This window comes from Acipenser ruthenus, chromosome 40 (assembly GCF_902713425.1).
Source record: "Acipenser ruthenus chromosome 40, fAciRut3.2 maternal haplotype, whole genome shotgun sequence".
Lineage (NCBI taxonomy): Eukaryota > Metazoa > Chordata > Actinopteri > Acipenseriformes > Acipenseridae > Acipenser > Acipenser ruthenus.
The window spans coordinates 3,615,333-3,628,817 of record NC_081228.1 but is presented as its reverse complement, the minus strand read 5'-3'; the positions used below and the strand labels follow the sequence as shown (position 1 = coordinate 3,628,817).

The 13,485-nt window shown below is 41.6% G+C and overlaps 1 protein-coding gene across 6 annotated transcripts in view; it reads left to right on the top strand.

Moving 5' to 3' along the window:
* LOC117397240 (protein turtle homolog B) overlaps nt 1–13,485 on the top strand; it is a 93,419-nt gene that overhangs the window by 43,451 nt on the left and 36,483 nt on the right. For all 6 annotated transcript variants that reach the window (XM_059010132.1, XM_059010134.1, XM_059010133.1 and 3 more), the window contains exons 4-6: nt 2,654–2,805; nt 10,042–10,159; nt 12,394–12,535. In XM_059010132.1, the coding sequence (XP_058866115.1) occupies nt 2,654–2,805; nt 10,042–10,159; nt 12,394–12,535 (412 nt within the window). The remainder of the gene's footprint in view (nt 1–2,653; nt 2,806–10,041; nt 10,160–12,393; nt 12,536–13,485) is intronic.

Genomic DNA, 13,485 nt, shown 5'->3' with positions numbered 1-13,485 from the left:
GCTTAAAGAATACAGGAGTATACTAAAGAAGCAGTAGCCAGTTTATGGTGCTTCTAAGCACTGCTGAGGTTGTCGTAAGGTTACAATTGGTAGAACACCAGTACATTTTCACGACACTCCTGGATTCATTTTAACGCTTGCTGGACAGTAAGCAGAGAGACTGTTTAAGTGGTAAACATCTAGTAATATAAAAGCAGTAATATAGAAGGATGTTTAGGGACTGAACGTAATTGTTGACGATAAGTGAGGGCACTTTTTAAAATTCACAGAACAGAGCAGGGCTTGGTATTCAAGAACATTTGAAGGACGACTCCTTTAAAGAATAGCATTACCAACCGCTGTGCCTGAGCTGTCAGGAGAGGCAGGAAGGTGTAAAACGGCAGGTCTGCCCTCCTAATAAGCATTTGACCTTGTGGCTTTGATTTCCACCTGGGACCATGCTGTCAAGTGTACCCGTTCCATCACTTGTATTAGTTATGCAGTGTATTGCATTGTCATCAAGAATTCCCAAGACCTGCATTCCAGAATGAGTTTGTGAACGCAGAAGTGTGCTGGTGTACCGTATTGCTGATTAGTCAAGATCAGTCCTGTATGTGAAATCTAAAGCTTCGATAATTATCATTCTTTGCAGTCAAACAGTAATTAAGAAGCCAACAGATCATCTTCATCATCTTCATCATCATCTTCTTCTTCATCTTCATCTTCATCTTCTTCATCTTCTCATTCATCATCTTCTTCATCATCTTCTTCTTCTTCATCTTCTTCTTCATCTTCTTCTCATTCATCTTCTTCTTCATCTTCTTCTCCTTCTTCTTCTTCTTCTTCTTCATCTTCTTCATCTTCTTCATCTTCTTCTTCATCTTCATCTTCATGGAAATACTCTAATAAAAGTGACAGTAGGAATTGAGAAAGGAGATCCGTACTCAAGTAAACGCATAAGGGACCTGCTAGACTAGGAAGCAGTCAGTCGTGTTAAGCAGCATGCAGCCTGTACATTTCTTTGCTAAAAGGCACCAGAAAATTCTATTTGAATTAAACAGGCTTAAAGAGGTACACAGTCATTAATCAAAGGCCTAATGCATTTCATGGTCATAGACTGGCTTGCAGTCATCACAGCTGGCTATTCAACGGAATACAAATTACACTTCCTGTAGACAAATAGCTTCGGATTTCTAAAAGCACAAAAAATACCCTGAAGGGCTGTCTTTTTATGTGTGGAAACTGGAGTTGCAACTGAAGAAGGGAAAAAAAAGGCAGATTTGTATACTGCCTGTACGTTAACACATGTTTGTTTTTATACAGCAGCGAGTTTAAACTTCGGTGAAAGTGCATGAAATAACTTTGTTCTGTAGTTTGGTTGCAGTTTTGGTGGTGCTGAACTGCAGCTTCAACATAACTGCAGTAATATTCAATTGGTATTTAAGTACAGTTCAGACAGTATATCCAGGTGTTAGTCCCAATCAAATGTGGCAATGCAGTTGTGGCAGTACACTGGCCTTCTATATAATAAGCAGTGTAATATATTGTATAAAAAGTGCACAGTCTTTCAGTGAGTATCTTCACTCTAGAGTTAAGCAGCTGTCAGCGTCAGTTCAAAGGCGGGGTCAATGCACAATACATACAAAAACAACAAGTGAACGATATCTTATTCTTCCAAAAGACAGACACCAGGAATGCAACTCTCCATGTGCAGATTGGGTGCTAGACTGCAGAAGGAACCCGCAGCAGCCCCATTTTCATACTGTAACTAGACTTCATGGTACCAGTGGAAACACGGCTTTATCCAGTTCAGTTTGGTTACCAGTGAATTGCATGTACTGTATTAGTCATGTGGTTGCAGTGAAGCGCTCTGTTCTGGGTTGAGAAAAGGAGAGCTCCAGGGCTCTACCTTCTCAGTCAGTGAGTTATTAAAACAGAGAGCTGTGGGGCACTTACTAAATCAAGAGCCGGGAAATGAAAGGGTCCTGAGAGAAGTGCAGGGTACGTGCAGCGAGATATAATTCACATGAAAGAAAGAATGAAGCCTATCAAGTTACCGGCACAAGCAGCGCGTACATTTATTATTTCTCTGAGCTGGAATACATTCCAGCAAGAACACACTTGAAATGGAATGCAAACTTTTCATCACAAAGTATTTATGAAAAGATCAGCTTTTAAGAAAGTTAACCACAGTAAATGAGCTCATATAAACGAAGTCCCCTGCTTTGCACTGTGTTGCCACAATTTCACTGTGCTTGCATGGTGGATAAGCCTTCACAGTGGAAAAGTCGCTGTTCTGCTGTTCTCTTTTCTTGAGATTTTGCAGCTTTTTCACACACGAGGCCCCCCCAGGTGAGAAATGGCTTTGGAAATGCTGTGTCAGGGGTGTGTAATTGATTGCAACGGAATACTGTGCATTGTTTATGCAGGACCATTCTCTTATTACTACAACATTCACTGACGGCATGAAAGATTTCCTTTGCTGAAATGCCATTCTGTTCCTGGAGACTTTCCTTTCTTGCTGTGTACTGTATATTTTAATTATTGCCTCATTGTTTGTTCCCCTCTGCATTTTTTTTTTAGACTATTTTATAGCAACTGTTATGATCGTGCAAAATCGTTAAACAAAATCACAGAACCTTTATTTCTTTTTTTTTTTTCTCTCGTTGTGCAGCCCCTCCCACCTTCACGGAGACTCCCCCCCAGTATGTGGAGGTGAAGGAGGGGGGAAGCATCACCCTGACCTGCACCGCGTTTGGGAACCCTAACCCCATCGTCAGCTGGCTGCGTGAAGGACAGCTCCTGGGGGGCGACGCCAAATACAAGGTAGGCCGATGTTCGTCTGTCCGTCCGTCCGTCTGTCAGCTGCTTTACTGAACCAACAGTATCTGCACAGAACATTTCGTCTGTGCCAACTTCAACCTTTCATTGAAATGCTAATTCATAATATTATCTGTTTTGATGTAAGTAATGCTCCAGTTGCTTTATATTCATACATCATTCCAGCACTTTCTGATTTTTTTTTTATTTATTTTTTTTGTCCTATAAAAATGCTGCACCAAATAATTGATCAAATCTTAATTAGAAGGGTAGGCTGCACAATATAATTCCTGTTACACGGAGGCCAATGCCATTTGTCCTTCTCATGAATAATTGGAGTGGTATATAGTAGGGCAGGAGAGGTTTCTGGGTAATGAATTTGTGTTGTGCCACTGGCCAATACTACACTCTCAGCTTCTTCTTTCTCTTTGAGTCTTCAGTTTTCAGAGTCCGTTCATGGCAGATCTCACGGGGGGGGGGGGGGGGGGGGGGCAGTTTATGAAGTGACGCTAGTGACTCCATGGGGGGCAGAGCTCAACCAATACTTCAACATGGTGTTAGGGGGCGCTGTCCTCTGTAAGGCACCACTTTTTGAATAAGACAACAGGCCAACTTCATGGATATTAAAGACATTTGGGGAGTATAAAATGTGCACTTCTTTTTAAAAAAAAATTAAAGAAACACTACAGCTACTGCTAGGCCAGAGATACATGAGCAATTTGTATTGTCGGTTCTAGTTGACGACAAAAAATTGACAACTGAATTGCTGTTGCTAAATGTGCCACACGCACGCTGGAAAATTGAGCATTATTTTAAGCAGTTTTAAGATGTCACCTGTTTGTCCTCAAAATAGCAGCTGCTGAAACATGTTTACTACAGTCTTAGACGTGCCCGCGATCAGAGCAGTGAAATTTCACGGCAGCTGTGAATCTCAACACATAAAAAATTGAGCTTTATCATCACTGTGGGTAAGAAAACACCAAGAAACATATCATTCAAATAACAGGTAGATGCCAGTTTAAAATGCTTCAAAAAATTACAAAGCCGCCTGTCCTCAAATGAAGGCAATGGTACTTAGTGGATTACTATTCCCTTATAAAAGCAGTCAATGAAAACAAGATGCTGTGCTAAACATCGGACGAGCTGTCCTCTTTAAAATAGCTTCCCTGTGTAGGTGCATGGCTCAAAAGACCACTACAGGAGGAAAGTGTACTTTTCTTCTTCAGCGTATGTGACAGCAAGACCCGCTGTCTTCTGTCACGCCACACAGCTGTGTTTTAAATGCTGCACTTGAGATGTCACTGGGAATACTCCTGAGAAGATGAAACAGGCAGGAGTGAAGCAGAAAGTGGCACAGAAGAGTGAGGAGAAAATATTTTACAAATGAGATGATCTAGCCAGCGGGCAAAGGGAGCATCTCTGTCTGAGCAACTGCCAAAATCTTAAGTGCACACAAGACATATACAAATCTATACTGTATGAGTTGAATCCACCGTGAAGGCATGTATTCATTGTTAAGCATTACTACTTAGACAGAGCACCGAAGTGACCTGCAAATCGACATCAAAACCCACAGGTATTGAACAACCCGCAAAGTAAAATGCATGTGTAAGATTACTGTTCGGGTGATGTAAAGAAACGGAGGTTTGTCATTATCAGCACGTGATTGTATGTGCACTCCATTCATTGGTGGGTTCTTAATTCAAGTTGCACATGATATCATTTTAAATGAATCAATGCTGTTTTATCTTATTTCTTTTATCGATTCAAAATGTAATTTTATAATTTAGATCAGATTAATCATTGTCCAAAATGTTCTCGAGGCAGGGGGATACCTCGATGTCGTGACGATGTCAGGATCGCTATTTTTCTCTTTCGTTCGTTTTTTTTTTTTTTTTTTTTTTTTAAAAAAGCAGCCTCTGCTGTTCCTGAATGGCAGCTCAATTATGAGTGCCTCTTTCATGTGTTTTCTAGGGTAATACAAAAAAAACAGCATACAGCTCCACATGAGATCTGTGGAAAAATTTAATTACGTTTTCTAGAATGGCTGTGTGTGTGTGTGTGTGCATGCGTTTCGCTTAAGGGCATATTGATTGTAAACACAAGAAGTTGATGCGTTTATCACAGTGGTTAAGTGGATTGAAAACCACTATAGAATTGAAACAATGCATATTTGAATACGCTGTTGTAGGTTTTTTGTGCACAGGGTAGTTATTACAGTCAAAACAATAATTTAACTGCACCTTCCTAGTGAAAGTAATGTGTATTAATGCATAGTGAAATTGTAAAACCTGGAGAGGTTTAGCAAATTATCGCCCCTTCAGTCACTGTGTGCACTATTGCACCAGGTTAAGTTTCCTATCTTTGCATCTATTTTGCAATGCATATATGATTTTTCAAAGTTATAGTTCTTGAACTCCATAGAGTTCACATAAACTGTTTTAAAGTTTCCCAAAAAATGTGATGAAAAATCATGACAGAAGGGGGATATAAAAAACGGCAAACCATGGTAAATGCTGTGGTAAATGCACAGTATATCCATAGTTAAAACATGGGAAGACTGCTAAATGACCGTGTGCACATTGTCTTGGAAAAGGTTGGGGCTGTGTGATGAGGTGAAAACCCCTGACATGTAATAGTGTTTATTTGTGTGTGTTTATTTTATGTCAGTAGCTTATTTATTTTGTACTAGTACTTGTTTTCATACATGTGCATAATTATTCCTTTTTTCCAAATTTCATATGAACTTTAGGAACTGAGAAACTTAGACCAGTCTGAGATCTAAGATTATAAGTACTGCTAGAGATAATTGGCAATTTATTGAGATAAGATAGCCTTATAAACAATTCTGTACCAGTGTTTAATGACCCAGGCTGGTTATAAACCTTATTGCAGAATGATACAAAGGAACCAGTTTTCTTAAGATAGTTGATACACTATAAATAATTTCTCCACAGTCAATCAGAGGCAAAAATGTACTCAAGATCAGTTGTTTCCTAGTTTGTTATGAAAAACATACTCAACAGCATGGCTATTTCAACAGATGCCTTTTTGCCTGATTGCTACTGTCAAATACTTACAGGCTCTTTTTAGGAAGTATGCCACCTGGGCTAGCCGAAGGCTGTACTCCCTACAAGAACTGTCCTGCCAGCCGCTCGACAGCATGTTCACAGCGTCAGTGACGCAGACTGTGTCTGCCCGCCAAGCAAATGGGCTCTATCACTGTTTCTGTTCACATGTATGATCTTTAAAAACTCAGCCCTGGCATTCTCTTGTAGCGCTGAATCATTAATCAGAGCAGCTCTCTCTCCGGCAGATCCACGTGTTTCTATTATAGTTCTCGCAAAGGCTGGGATGATAAAAGTCAATTGAGGCATCTCTGGGAGAGATGGGCTCGTATTATTATTTTTTTTTATTGGGATGGTTGGCCTGGCTGGCCTGGCTGCTGCTGCTGAATTTTAAGTGAAAGATGTGTCAGAAACAACACTATGATATAATGGCTGCAATGGAGTTTCATAGGATTACACAGGAGTCTTTATTTTTAGTTTTTATGCACATTTTATATGAAACTTAATAGAATTTCGTAGGAGCAACGTGTGAATAACTCGCGTCTGGTAGTTCTTAAGATGACCTTAAAAAATGGCCACAGAGTAATAATGATTTCAAATGGAAGATCTTAAGAACAGCTAATCCGTTTGTGGCCAAATCACACACTATTACGGTAACCATAACCGGGGATGTGCAAAAGCATCGCAACAGACACGTTACAAAGAGAGATTGTTCGCATTTAAATCCAGCTTTACATTCTACTTGGAGCTTCCACACTCTCCCCCTGTTATAGGGCTTCCCCTCGACTAGATACATTATTCATTTATAACACAGTCACCCCCAACCGAGGCCCATTGACAATGCACAGATCCATCAGGCCCCATGGTGCCACTCCGTTCTAATAAGTAAATTGATCCTTGGATCTATAGCATACAGGGCTCAGGACTGCAGTACATGCATCTCCAGTACATCCGAGAGAGAAGGGCTCGAGAGCGTCGCTCATGGTCCTGCGGCGATCTGCGTGTGCCTGGCTGCAATCAATAGGTCACATTCCAACACGTTCGTTAACTGCTGCATAATTCAGAAGGATCCCGGATTCTGACTTGCACATTCCCAGGAGCGGCAGGACGGGAAAACAGCAAACGCAGGGTTTTCCGACGCAGTGTGCAGCACAGCAATGTGTGCGGTAATGAAAACCGAAGGGAGAAATACGTGCAATTAAAAGTCAGGTCTCATGACTTTTTAGAAATTGCTCATCTGTGAAATGTCTGTTCTGTTAGTGCATGTAGAAGGGACCTCAGTGAAATTGTATTACAGTAGATTGGGATAAATAGCTGCTCCAGTACAGTATACCGCTGCACCTGTACTGCTTAGCTGAGTCTTGTACACCTCCTGTACGAAGCAGCAGATTCAATGCCTTGGAGTGCCCTCCTGTGCTAAGAAGGGTTTGCATACAGCACTGATAAAAAAGAAGAGGCTTAAAGAGTTGGGGGAGAGGGAGAGAAGACTGGCTGGTTTGTAGCCTCGGGCACATGGAAGTACTAGATGATAAGATTGTCCTGAGGGCAAACAACACAAGTACATTAAGGTTAACCGTTCTCTAGCGCTCTTCTCTGACTGTGTGAAGCCTATAGCCGAAGTAAATGATAAAGCTGGTAATACAGTACAAAAACATGCTTCAGCAGGAGTGATATGTAGCTGATATGTATTGCACATCTCTGTAAATGGGATGATGGGTTTCTGAAGTTGACCTTCCACTCATAGTCTTGTTCCAACCCTGTTCTAAATTGCTAAATTGCCTCCAGGCAGACCCCAAAGTAGTTAATTATCTCATTTTGCCCCTGGCTTGCACCTCATAGACCGTGCTATAGCAGGAAGGGGTATAACAATTCACCAATCTCACGATACAATGCATGTCACGATATGCAGGTTGTGATACAATATATGTCACGATACATGTGATTGTCCTGATTGTGTACTTGTCCAATGCATAATAAGATCAAATGGTCATTTAATGAGGGACAACTATAAAACACGCTCGTTCTTCATTCAAGAACCATATGGTGATCTACAATGAGCTATGTTGTTCTTTTGGTTTTGTATCGCAATACAAGCGATGCATACCTCTATTCGATACGATATACCACGTAATATCACCCCAAATAGCAGGTATTTGTTTTTTGGTCCTACCCCCTGGATTATATTATAAGTACATGCAGTACCATGCTGCTGATATTCTGAGAAGCTCAGGGATTGCTAATCATGTTGGTTGTACTGCCTCACTGTGACAGACCCAACATGGAAACAAGCGCTGAAGAAGCGTCGGAGAGACAGGGCTGTTTTTCATCATGCTGCCTGGAACAGAGAAGCAGGGGGTGCTGTAGGTAATAATATCTTTGAAGATTGCTGGCAATGGGGCTGTTGTGTACTGAAGAACTATTCCTTAGCAGCATGCCGACCACTGCTTTTGAAAGCACTGGGTTGTTTGTGATATTTTTTGTTCAACCCAGCAGGCACTTGCTTCAGTGTTTTTTTTAATAACTATAACGTGCACATTTTCTGCTGCAGGTGAATTAAACATCAGAGATGTATTTAAGTTAGAGAGAGAGAGAGAGAATATTCAAGATATGAAAAACATGCATCAAAAGGAAGTTAATGGATGCATATTGCTGTAGGCGCAGATTGAAGAACGAGGCACTTGATTATTTTTGACACTTAAGAAGTGAATAATTGAAGGGGGTAACGCAGTGTCATCGGAGCTGCAGTTCAAGTTCCACTGGGATCAAGGCAGGCCGGGATGTTCACTGGCATGTTGATGATAATTACAGACCTTGTAATAAATAAGGGACGGGAGCGATCACAGCAGATTAAAAAAAAAAGTAGTCTTAAGACCAAAATACAACCAGGAACCATCTGAGTCACAATCCCAGCAGACTGTACCCAAGATCTGGCACCAAAGGATGAGAAGGGAAGCAATGGGGTTAGAAACCAGTATTACAGAATCTGGTATCCTCCAACACAACAGCCAGCGCGCTATGTATTAGCTGCAGGGTGCACTCCTAAAGCACGGTCTGGTATGAGAGTACGTAGATCCCACCGGGCTTACTGACCGGAACGTCGCTTTTAGATTTCCAGCATGCAGATTTACACATTACATCTGAGATGTTGACCGCCTGCATGGACAGCATGCTAATGCGATGCTAAAGAAGTGTGAGCACATTGCTGTGCGTGCATCCGTTTGTCAATGTGTGTTAACGGGATGCAAAGAATACTGCTTGAGATATGAATTAATGTCATGAAATACATTCTGCTGCACAGGGTGTCACAGGAGTCAGGCTTCGCAGGCAGTGTCATGTATTATGCCGATAAGGATGTTTTCTGCTAGATCAGAATTTGTTCCTCTTTTGTTTAAAGACATTTCACACCTAGAAGAAATAGAGAGACGATCGATATTAACAATTATGCCGACGCTGCACTGGTAAAAACAAATATGAGAGCCAACGTGTCCGATCCCTCTCGCTGCGGCTTCCTGTTATTATCACTGTTATGATTTGTCATTGAATATGTCTGAAGCAGGCCTAACAGCTTAAACAATGTTACTAACTGATATTTCTCACAGCACTAGCCCTGATAAGACTATGTGAATACACTGGAGGAATCATCCATAGCCTTCTATTCATTCTGCATGCAGGCACAGTATGTATGGAAATTTGATTCGGCGTTTAACTGTTTAGCATGCCTTTTGATAACACAGTCCAGATGTCAGTTTCTGCTACAGACGACTTCAATAGGATTATCCAGTAATACCTTCTGAGAGGTCTTCTAAGTGCACCTCAGTAAAGGTTATATATTATTTATCACTAAATACCTGTTCGTTCCCCCCCCCCCCCCCCCCCCCTGAGCTTATGAATGCGTTACATACAGCGCTTTTGCTTTTATTAGCTTTTGTTATCATTTGAATTGTTTTTCTTGAAAAACACTACTGTCAATGCTGGGTCAGTTAACCCTTTCAGTCCTGGCGGGGCCCCAAGGTCCCACCGTATGTTAAGACGTGCTGTCGGAAATCTCATCGGTCCCAGTCTGAGGTAGTGTATAAATATAGGTAAAAAAAATAATGTGGTCCTGTATGCTCGACAAAAATAACTGAGGATTGAAAGGGTTAAAGGTTCCTCCCCCTCCCCCCTTCTCCTCTAGGTGAGTGACGGGAGTCTCACAGTCCTGTCAATCAGCCGGGAGGACAGAGGGGCCTACACCTGCCGAGCCTACAGCGTCCAGGGAGAGGCTGTGCACACAACACGCCTGCTGGTGCAAGGTGATTCATCTTTACATTTCATGTGTACCGGCTCACTGCTTTACTGAACATCCCAATCTATATAGAGTGCCGTTTGGGTCCTTCTAATTCTCTCATCCCTGGTGGACAGGTGTCTACATCACAGAAATCATCATCACTGCTAATGGGCCCTGAGAACTGCAAGTCGGTATGCAGACGGAAATACTGCCTCGTCCCCTGTCTTGGTGGTTTCTCCCGGGACAGGCTTGAAGCTCATTGGTGGGCTGTGTGCTCACTCTGTAGAGCAGCACTAGAATAAGAGCACTGTATTATTTATTAAATGAATGTATGTGACATCAGAGAGAGAATCAGACCACCTGGCAGCTTCCCACAGCTCACTTCTTGTGTAAAGCAAACCAGAGGGCACAGCTGGAAACGAAGAGGAGGTAGACTTAGCTCAGAGGGAAGGAGATGCTTCTTCACACAGTGGTCCTGTTGTTGATGGCAGAAACACTTGGATCCTTTTAGACCCGGCATGACAGCGTTCTGAGGCCAGTCGGCTCTACCAGGGACCGGACGAGCTCTCATGGGCCAAATGGCTTCCTCCCATTGGGAAACTCTCTTTTATGTTCGTATAAACGTTCATGGAGTTTCTTATTTCAATCCTGTGAGGGTTCTCCGCTTGATAAAGAACTGTAATACATTATTTTCAGTCCATACCCTTTTAAAACATGCTGCATTGGGGTTAGAAATGGTTAGGCAGTGCCAACGCAATTCCGCTCTCATGCCGTGAGCTGCTTTTTTGCATTTCCTTGTCTGGGGGCTCTGGGGATGTGCGGGCACTCACTCTCTTAGATTAAATATTGAACCGGTGTTTCATGCACAATTAGTCAAAGGCAGGGAAAGATCGAGGGCTTGATTAAAATCCATGATGGCGGGCCGCTGCATGGGGAATAAGCCCGTAGGTAGACTCATGAAAGGGAAATTAGCAGCGACCTAATTGTCAAAGGGGATTTTACACACGGGCACGTTCATCTTGGAGAGAGGACACCCGCCTCATTCTAATGACATCGCTTTTGTAAGTGATTGTTCATTATTTATCTGGATTGATATACTGTTTGGAGGCTAGGTGGCACAGTGGCACTATAGCTTTTCATAGCCAGTGACCCAGGTTTGAATCTACCTTTAGATAACATACGTAATACAATATACTTGGTCTGTTCTTACCATGTATGTGAAAATCATTTTAAAACTTAAAATCACACAATTTGGATCTCCTTGCTGTTCAAACCATTTTATTTATATACAAAAAACAGTAAGAAGCCAATATTTATAATATTTGTAAGAATACAATATTTGTAACAGATGGGTTTAACCAACACATCCAAAAGTAAATCACATTAACTAGCAATCTGTTTGTTTATTTTTAAAACAAGAGTTTTCTTTCTGTATTCAGATGGAAACTTACTGTCGCAATGGATGAGCACTTCGTATTTTCTTTAAACTGAAGACTGTCAGTAATAAACCCAGAATTATAACGTTCAGTGAAAACACACATCAATGATGCTGTCAAACTGCAAAAGAAAGAGAGAAATCTGTAACACACTGCCAATGGGGATGATAAAAACCTTGTTAAACACACCATTGATTTATGTAGTGCCTGGAGGTAGATCTTAACTGAGCTTTCCATTTAAAAACAGTGAATACACAGCAGTGAGATCAGTGTTTATCAATCATGTCTTATTACTGAGTCTTTGTCAATGTAATTCGCCACCCCCTCCTCTATATTAACTGTAGACTTTCTCTTTGCACTGGATGTCTTAAAAACTTGTATCCAAGAACCAGCTTCGACTGTTTTCTAGTGAGCTGGGCGTCAACAAATGCTCACTGATCTGTCCAAAATGGCACAGTGTGCCATTTCCTGTAAACTAGTGACATGGTTTAGTAAGGCGTATCACAGTCATTTGGCAGCCATGTGTTCCTATGTCTGGACCCTGCATTTACCGTAGTTTATCGTGGTTTGCCATGTTATTTTAAATAGAAGTGACAGGGGTGCATTCATCACCGGGATGCGATGAGTGAAACAGAAAACGAAGCAAAGCAAATATATAAAGATATATTTAACATTGTGGACATTGAGAAAGATTGGTAGCAAAAATGTGTGTCATTGAATTTATTAAGTTTCTTCTGGTATTTCAAAATTTAGCACTATTGAGAGGTATGGGTGATATATTCAGAGTAAGAGAGTAACCGTTTTCATTTATTTTTCCACGCAGGACCACCATTTATCGTGTCGCCTCCTGAGAACATAACCGTAAACATATCCCAGGATGCACTGTTCACCTGTCAAGCAGAGGCGTATCCCGGCAACCTGACCTACACCTGGTTCTGGGAGGAAGATAACGTCTTCTTTAAGAAGTAAAGTTGTTTCATCAAAGCAATGTCTTGCTTTTTTCCCCCCCTTAAGATAAGAATAGGGACCTAGATGCTGAACAGGCTTGAGATGCAAATTAGACTTGACCTGCTGCGGTTCTAACATTTAGCCACCAGGGGCACTGTGTGCTAAATCCCAGTCCAAGACCCCTGATAGAACATATATAAATGCTCCTGGCAGGCTTCTCCAGCATTTCCATAACGGATTGAGCACTTCAACATACTCACAGTCATGCTCCATCTGTCTCAGGCTAAGCATAAGAACACCCGTACAGTTAAAGCACAAAGTACCTTTTACATAGGAAGTGTAGAGATTCGCTAACAGCCACAGCCAGTACCTAACAGAACTTAAATAAGATTAAAGCCCACGTACATCGCATGTCATATACAATGGAACAGAATTCCTCCAGCCAGCTTTTTACAGTACATGGGTAATCTGCATCATAACTGCTAGACTGGTTCAAGGCAACCAAGCAAATAATGTCACTTGTAAGGTATGACCCTGTTGCATTGTAATATGCATGATAACCGCTGTAGTTTTAAATAGCTTTAAGGAAACATGAAATACATCTATGCATGCAAACCGTGCCAGCAATCCCCGCTCTTCTTATTCAATTATAATTCCCTAGAAGAAGAAAAAAAACACCTTTCATGACTTTCAAAGCAGTGTGGTGTCCATGCAAGATGGGACAGCTGTGGCTATTAAACCAAAAGACCACAAGGTAACTGTGTCAAGACTAGATGGCTCTAATTCAGATGGGAATTATATGGCCATTCTAGAAGTGAGATAGGGAACCATATCTACCAGCTGAGCCATGCAGGACTATGTGCCCCTAATCCACCTAGTGGACACTAATGTTACAGCAAACCAACATGTTTTAGAACTGTGACCCAGGCCACTCTGTTTGGCTGGTTTTATTCTCCTGCTGGACAGA